Raw genomic sequence first — 8,713 nt, 5'->3', positions numbered from 1 at the left:
TGGCTGCAGCTGGAATTGTGCGCGATGGCCATCCTCCTGAGTAAAGGTGAGCAGCCGCGGGGGGGATGGAGAGGAGAGAGAGAGACTGGCTACTGAGTTAGCCCTGGGACTGGTGTCTGTGTGTGTGTGTGTATATATATATGTGTGTGTGTGCGTATATATACCCTATATATATATATATGCACTTACTCACAGAGAGAGAGAGAGATCCTATGGGCAGCACAAGTAGTATTTTTTTTGCAGCATTGCTCCGGAGCTGTTTGCTTTAAAACCAAAGGCTCTCTCTCGCAAACAGTGCAGCGAGTTGTTGGACTGGTGGGGACTGGGGGGGGACTGGGGGGGGGGGGAGAGCATCTGGCGGCGGCGATCCTGTCATACATACCCTTTGGGCTTCTTTTCTGAGTTGCGATTTATTTCACGCAAAACCTGATCTCCATTAGTGTAAATCTCTCGGTTCTGCTGCCAACTCCGTGCGCTCTTTTGATGTAACTCGGACCTTAAGGGCAATCGGTTGTCAAAATGTTTTCTTTTGCAGTCTTTAATGAACTGTTGGGATGTTAAAGGGGGAGGTTTTCTGGTGTCATCTTTATTTCAACGTTACTGTTATTAATAATAACGTCGACTTGGTATTTTTTTCGCGATTGGACACAATGCACAGCCTTCTCTTTTTGGTTGAAATTTTTTTTAAAAAAAAACAAATGAATGTCAGACTGAAAAGCTCTACGGGTTTTCAAGCCACAGCAGAGCTGAATGCTTTAGGCCGTCAGGTTTCCCGGACATTCAGACTGGACTGGGAAGCAAAGAGAATTGCGTTGTTATTAAGTGTATAAAAATGTACATTGTTGTACAATGGTATGTACCTTAACAACGCCATTCTCTTTAAGTGTTGAGCTGCTGCTGCTATTGCTGAACCAGTCTTGCAAGAGAATTTTTTTTGCAGTTATACCTGGACTTCGATTATTATGGGAACACAATTTTGTTGTGTGGGTTGAGGAAAAGAAAGTTAAGTTGATTTCCAGGGGACGGGGGGGGGGGGGGGGGACTTCCATCATGTTGGATGTGTTGGAAGTGATCTGTGCTGGTCTGTATGTCTGTAAGTGATGGGGAGCTGGGGGTTAAGATGAGCTAATTGTGTGTTACTTTATTTATTTTGGTAGAAAACGTGTAATTAACCTAAATAAGGGCCCTGTCGTCAGCAGCTGGGGCTTTCTGGCCCCATCAAAGGAAAGAGCTGGGAGTGATTCAGACTGATGTAAAGTCACCGATGCCGAAACTATGTGGCTGATAATGATATAATTAGGGGATCACAGACTTCTCCTGCCAGTCGACATCAAAAGGTTTTCTCCCCTCACCCCACAGACCCCCCCCCACCCCACACACACACACACACACAAAAAAGGTAACCTCTTCTTGTAAGCCATTTCAGATCGTTTTCCAAAAAAAATGCAATTTGCTTTTTTTTTGCTGAGAAAACAAATAGAAGGTCTCAAATGGATAAACGCGAACCAAAGTCTTGTTGAATGCAAACATGAAACCCTTTTGGGTTTGTATTTAAAAAGCACACACACATATCCACACACACATACACAAGGTTTGTAAAAGTACTCTGGATGTTGGGTTTTATGCATTTTTTTGTGTGTTTTAACACTGGATTTCGGGAGAGGGTTTTGCAAATGCAAACCGTGGCTGAACCCCACCTCCCCCCCACCTCCCCGGGTCCCAGTCACCTCACACAAGGCCATCCTTCATCTCAGTCATTAGGAGCAACGAGTTGCTGCTGTTCAGGGACTTTTAGCCTTAAAAAAAGGTGGAAGCTGAGCTGGAGGGGGATTGAGCTGGAGGGGGAAGCTGAGCTGGAGGGGGATTGAGCTGGAGGGGGAAGCTGAGCTGGGAGGGGATGGAGCTGGAGGGGGAAGCTGAGCTGGAGGGGGATTGAGCTGGAGGGGGATTGAGCTGGAGGGGGAAGCTGAGCTGGAGGGGGATGGAGCTGGAGGGGGGATGGAGCTGGAGGGGGAAGCTGAGCTGGAGGGGGAAGCTGAGCTGGAGGGGGAAGCTGAGCTGGAGGGGGATGGAGCTGGAGGGGGAAGCTGAGCTGGAGGGGGAAGCTGAGCTGGGAGGGGATGGAGCTGGAGGGGGATGGAGCTGGAGGGGGAAGCTGAGCTGGAGGGGGATGGAGCTGGAGGGGGAAGCTGAGCTGGAGGGGGTTGAAATCAGATCGCTTTCAGACACAAATATGGCGAGTCTTCCAGTCTTAAAGCCCGACCCTGTGCACAGAGAGGACTACTGACTGCTGTTTGTTTTTACAGCGCTCTCTGATTCCCAACAGCCGATGGCATCACATTCTCTCTCTCTATATATATAAAGTAAAGCGATGTGCATTATCTAAAGACAAATGCGAGAATTGCGAGGTGGGGGAGAGAGAGGGGACCGTCTGTGTGTGTGTGTGTGAGTGAGTGAGAGAGAGAGCAAAGCACAAAAAAGTTTTTTTTTGATACGGATTGTTGTTTTGTACTGTGTTAAGTTTTGTGAAGGTTTCTCTTTGCAGCTCAAGAGAGTGAGTCCTCGTAGATCTGCTAATATCAGTTCCTCCCCCCCCCCCCCTCTCTCTCTCTCCTTTTCAGCCACATGTTTTGGCAAAGCCAAGAGCGAGACTGCTCTGCTCTGCTCGTAAGATGTTTCACCCCCTTTTTTTTTTACACGAGTTTCCATTCGGGTTGAAAGAAATTGTCTTTGGCAAACGAGCCGCTAATTATAAAGCTGCAAAGGCTCCTGTTTTTTACAGTGCTGCCTGAAAGTCTTCGCACGAAATGGTCTCAACTGCTCCTCTGTGTGTGTATGTATGTTGTGTGTGTGTATGTATGTTGTGTGTGTGTGTGTGTCTATGGAGGGGACCCCAACCTACTTTTTTTGCAATATAACCCAATTTAACCCAAGTTTGCAGAGCGGAAAACCTGTGCACCTCAGCTTTCCCTGTGAACTAACCTTTCAAATGCTTTGAAAAAAAATGCAAAACATAAAACCCCGGTCGGTGAAGCATGTTTTTGAAGTTCAGATTCTCCATCTAATAAAAACGTAATAGTATTTTGCGGCTCAAATGCGCACCGCAGAGAGGGAGCGAGAGAGAGAGAGAGAGTGACCCCGAGCAGCAGAACAATAAAAACCCCCCAAACCTTCCTGTAAATTTTGCAAATTCTCTTAAAACCAGCACACGATTTTAAAAACTTTTTTTTAAAAAAAATAAAAGCAGAAAAGCACTTTGGGCTTTTGCTAACTGACTGCGATTCCCATCCTATTAAGGAGATGCTTTCTCAGCATGTTACAGTAAATTGTTTACTACATGCAAAGTGTTGCTATAGTTGAATTCAGTTCGAGTATGTTACAGGCATCATTGACCATTGACGATCCCCAGGGCTGGAAAAACAACATCATTATGCTTTTCTGTTCTTTGCCTTAAAATGAATTGATTTTAATTGACTGTAAGTGCGCATCAGTAACTTGGGTGCAAATCAACGTAAATCGTTTTAACTGGAACGTTGCACGGTTTGTCGTGTTTTGTGTGATTGCAGCCCACTAATTTTGATGTCTTTTTTTTTCAACCTTAAGGTGAAATTAGATGTTATTGTGATGCGCCGAACTGTGTGGCGACCGGTTACATGTGCAAAAGCGAGCTGTCAGCATGTTTCTCAAGAATGGTGGACCCTCAGAATACCAACTCGCCTTTAACTCACGGGTGCTTGGACACTATTATAAATTCAGCTGATATCTGCCACGCCAAGATGGCCCAGAACCGTTCAAGAACCTGGCCAATGCTGCAGTGCTGTCATGAGGATATGTGCAATTATCGAGGCTTGCACGATGTTCTCCCTCCTCCACGGAGCGAGACCTCAGGTAGGAAAAGCTTTCTGCTGTATCCCTGTCTGATCTACAGGCCAATGCAGCCAAGACTTTGTATGTCTGGTATTGATTTTGTTGTTAACGTAATTAGAGATGGAGAGAGGGGGAGGGAGTGGGGCAGTGGTAGGAATTGTGCTGAATCTCTTACCAGCATGATATTGAGTGTCTTGCTGACATTGGGAGGGCCACTAAGAAGGCGTTTGCCGCTTACTTCTGGTGTCTTTCTCTGGCAGAAAAGCAGATTAGCGCAGAAGAAATTTCGCCTGAATGTTTCATGTTGGAATCTGTAACCTGCCTTGCTGTTGCAACTGCTCTTCAAAACTAAGTACATGTTCCACATGAGGCAGAAATGATAATATTTCAGAGATTAAGCTAGTTTTACAGAAACGTTCAGTTTTCTTTTCTTGCTCCTAGTGTATGTGGTCGCAGCCATTTGTGTGAAAATAACTGGTTATAAGTCAGTTTGCTTGGTGAGCAAACTGCTACCTCCATTTAGGGGAGAAAATTTACCTGGATCTAGATTTACTCTATGTAGCACTTTTGGAACATCCCAAATATGGCAAATTATTAATAGAGCCTCAATTTTAACACATGTTTTCTGTGAGTTTCTTTTGAGAATGCAGAACACCGACTTCAAAGTGAATTCAAGAATTTGCCAAATTCTGGATGCTCTTGAGAGAGTACACCTTGATTCAAGTGTTGTTTCTCTCTGCATGTGCAAGTTATTCATTCCAGTGTGCATTACCCACTTTCTTTCCAACCCCTTCAGCTCTCGCCCTAGTTTGAGATGCCCAGACAGACATCAGTGTTGATTGAGTCCTTTTTGAGTGAAAGACGCTGTAAAATTCGAAACTATATTTGTATATTGTATTATTAATGGATTGTCTAACGTGTTCTAATTCTTGCCGTTTTCTCCCCTCCCCGCCACCAGTAGATCAGGGAAATCGATACCATCACGACCCCCACGGGAGCCTGATCACCAGGGTTCAAGAACTCACCTCCTCCAAAGAACTGTGGTTTCGAGCTGCAGTCATTGCAGTGCCCATTGCTGGGGGGCTCATTTTGGTGCTGCTGATAATGCTGGCCCTGCGAATGCTCCGCAGCGAAAACAAGCGGCTTCAGGACCAGCGGCGGCAGATGCTCTCGCGTCTTCACTACAGCTTTCATGGCCACCACTCCAAAAAGGGACAAGTGGCTAAGCTGGACTTGGAGTGCATGGTACCTGTGACCGGCCACGAAAACTGCTGCATGACGTGCGATAAAATCCGGCACTCGGACCTCAGCAATGACAAATGTTTCTCTCTGGTTCATTGGGGGATGTACAGTGGGCATGGAAAACTGGAGTTTGTATGACGAGCTGTAACTGAGCCATCGTTGGCTCTGTTCTGCTGGACAATTGCACTTTATGTGAGAGACAATCGCGGACATTTGAGAAACTGTATAATTTTGAAAAAAGACTCGTCGTTGAGAAAAAAAGGGACCTCTGATTTAATATATTTTACACATAGAGTCCTGGACTGCCTCTATGAAGGTTTCCAAAATTTGTCTCGTTTGCACACTTTGTATAAAATGGTTTCTACACAATTTCTTTTTAGAAACCATTTGTGTAGCTCCTAGGGTAGGAAGCAAAAGGACTGAACTCTTGAACTAGCAGCTGAGAAAAAAAAACCCTGATGTATATTGTGTGCACTCCCGCTCTTTATGTTTCCTCTTCCAATTTGTTGTAAAGATATGAAATATATATTTTCTCTAATTCTAATACTTGAATCTGGTTTTGTTGTGTGTTGAGCAGATCATTGCGCCATCTGCTAAACTCTTAAGAGGAAGGAGTTCATTTGTGTACTCTTGTTTTTTTATATACACACACTGATGATATCTCCTTCAAAAGCATTTTGGCTCATGTATGGAAAGAGGCATCTTGTAAGGTATCAAAGGACCTCTGCTCCTAGAACTGTACTCCCAACAAGAAAATTGGGCATTCATGTCAGACACTGATGTGCATGAATGGGCTGCCGCATTTGCTTACAAATAGTCTAAGGTGGATTTTGTAAAGCATTTTGAGATGTTGTGAGCTCGTGCTTATGTGCTATGTCAAATGCACAGATCATTATTTTTATCCTGCAGCGTCATGGGACGTCCTCCTGACGTGAAAGGCGCTGTACAAATGTAATTTTGTTGTGTTGTTATTGTTAGTTGCAGAATGTTTCACATGAAAGAAGTTGATTCCTGTTCTCTGCAATTACACAAGAATTTTTCAGTAAGGGTTGCCCTGTATTTATTCCAGATTTGAACCAATACAAAACTTCCCTTCCTCTCCGCGTGCATGTGCATACATTTCAGAACTGCTTAGGCATCGATTTCAGGCTATTGGATTTAGAGATTCAGTGAAGAAATCTTGCATGGAGTCAGATGAACTGAGTGCCAGGTTGCTGACTGAAATTGCTATGTAACTCAGGATACTGATTCCTTCCTGGCTTTCGATTAATCTAAGCTAACACAGAGTGTCGTCCCAACAGATGTAAAAGTTCATTTTTTGAACGTGCAAATAATCATTTTGAGAGTATTATTTTGTCTGGTGTAGAATTAAGCCACACACAGCAGACGGTCACTTGGTCCCATCCCAGTTTGCTGGGTTCGTTGCTGTCTGCCAGGGGAAGAATAGTGGCGCTGCAATGTCCTTCTGTGCCTTTTGGCAAGGGAAGAAAATCCTGATCATTATCTGGCGGAGTCTACTGGAAAGCGCTTGCGTGGAAGTTTGGGTAGAACAGGATCTGATTTAGCTGACGTGTTCTTCATGATTATATGGTAGTAGACATTTGCATGGCTTAACTCACTCTTGAGGAACAGCACCTTGTGAGGTACCAAAGGGTTGCTACCGGTAGAACTCTACCCGCCAAAACGATGGTACTTAGGGGTTTCAAGTTTTTGGGATAGCATGTGTTCCTGAGTGTATTTTTTTAGTCTGGGAGGGAGTGGGGGGGTTGGCTTTAGAGGGGGAGAAATTCCGCCTGAGTCTGGATTTGACTTTTCTGTTAGCATTTTAGAGGATTTACATTTTGGACTGTCTTTGAGTTTTATTCTTAATTTTGAGGCTAATTTTCTGCAAAACTGGCTATAGAATTAAGAATTATTTTTCTTAATACTGTATACTTGTTGCAGAAGATAGTGAAGCTCTTTACTCAAATATTCTTGAATGAATATGCCCCTTCTACTGCTTGCTTTGGTGAATTATGAATTTACCTTTCATGCTATTTTATATCTCTTACCTTGATTATAATGTTGCAATGTGCTCATTAATGAATGGCTGGATGTTCAGTACAGGAAGGAGCCTTTTTTCCCCTCCCAAGTGACTTGCTACAGCTCAATGATCTTTTTAAGGAGCTTACACCGGCACATTATATGGGTGTCCCCATACAATTGTAATTCCTAATACACACAGACTGACTGTGGCCTCTCCATTGTTTTCTTTTCCGTCCCATGCCATCACTTGGGAGATTTTATTACGCCCCATGGCATTTCGCTCTGTCCTTTGCAGTTCTTAATACCCGGTGCCATTGGCTTGTTAATGACTTGTTAACAGAAACCAAGTAAAACCATTGAGAGGTACAGGTATTTTTGTTCTACATCCTGTAGGCAGATGCAAATAAATTTTTCAGTTAAATTTTAATATTTTATTTAATACATGCTCATTAGGAATGGCAGCTTGAAAAAATAAGGTATCAATCCCCGTGATGGACAACAATTGAGTTTTTTATGAAATTGATAGCCCAGAAATTAATATTCCATCTTATTAATCATAGCAATCTTATGAATTCAGTTCAGTTGGTATAATGCATTCAATAAAACATCTTTGGAAACGTTTAAGATGATAGATGTTGGAGGAAGGTTATAACCTAATACAGAAATGAAGCTGTCCAGAATAAATATTAACTTTGTAAGCAAATTAGTTCCACTGTCAATGTAAATCACTTCTATATCTCCAATAGGCGTTGAGCTAAATTTAGCTATTTGACATTTACTAAGTACACAAAAGGCAAATTTTAACCATTTGGTGTTTCTAAAGTAAACACTCATCTGCTCATGTGTAACTTCTCATTGATCTCCACCTTGTTTTAGCCAGATGTATGTTTGACTCCCCTTTGCAAGATGTTTAAAGACCAGGCAAGCCTTTTTTTTTTGCAGGGGGGTGGAGTTGGGTTTGGACGGATATAATTGATTGACTTGCATATTTGGAAGTAAGATCAACACTTTATCATTGTGCACATACCTCGGTGATTTTATTCTGGGTTTACATTACAGAATAGTACAGAGCTGCTTCTGTATAAGCGGTTCTGTACTTTTCAGACTCTGCTATTACTGGGAATTCACTCACTCCTCCTTTTGAGCTGCAGCAGAATCCACAGCACCTTTGGGAGCACAAATGATTGCTCATGAAAGGGTTACGTTGCACATAAGCTTCCCCAACAGTTAGTTTGGTCCAGCCACTGAGTCGTGTAGGTCAGGAAGCTCTTAGGTTCAATACCTCTATAGATTCGATAGTAGCTTTCAGAAGGGAATTTGATATGTACTTGAAAAGGAAACATTTGCAGGGCTAAGGGTAAGAGCAGGGGAGTGGGATTAGTTAGATAGCTTTTTCAAAACAGCTGGCACAGGCACGAAGGGCTGAATGGCCTCCTGAGCTGTAAGATTCTGTATGATTCTATAACCTGGTCTGTGCTGAGTTAGATTGCGCGACTGACCACAGAGACATACATGCTCATCATGAAAACGTCTCAGAACTCCTTGAATTTGGATTTCCAGGGGCCTTCACAGTGAGGAT

At 43.3% G+C, this 8,713-nt stretch overlaps 1 protein-coding gene across 3 annotated transcripts in view; it reads left to right on the top strand.

The window, feature by feature from the left end:
* bambia (BMP and activin membrane-bound inhibitor (Xenopus laevis) homolog a) overlaps window positions 1-5,653 on the top strand; it is a 5,775-nt gene extending 122 nt beyond the window's left edge. Inside the window, exons 1-4 of one of the 3 annotated variants that reach the window (XM_007905449.2) lie at window positions 1-46; window positions 1,158-1,337; window positions 3,604-3,888; window positions 4,826-5,653. The exon at window positions 1-46 is cut by the window's left edge and continues 18 nt beyond it. In XM_007905449.2, coding sequence (XP_007903640.1) covers window positions 3,654-3,888; window positions 4,826-5,247 — 657 coding nt within the window. In that variant the 5' untranslated portion in view covers window positions 1-46; window positions 1,158-1,337; window positions 3,604-3,653 and the 3' untranslated portion in view covers window positions 5,248-5,653. 3 annotated transcript variants of the gene reach the window in all.
* Window positions 5,654-8,713: the final 3,060 nt, after the last annotated feature.

Source organism: Callorhinchus milii, unplaced genomic scaffold, assembly GCF_018977255.1.
Source record: "Callorhinchus milii isolate IMCB2004 unplaced genomic scaffold, IMCB_Cmil_1.0 Scaffold2, whole genome shotgun sequence".
Taxonomy (NCBI): domain Eukaryota; kingdom Metazoa; phylum Chordata; class Chondrichthyes; order Chimaeriformes; family Callorhinchidae; genus Callorhinchus; species Callorhinchus milii.
The sequence above is the reverse complement of the archived record's forward strand: the minus strand, read 5'-3'. Positions and strand labels throughout refer to the sequence as shown.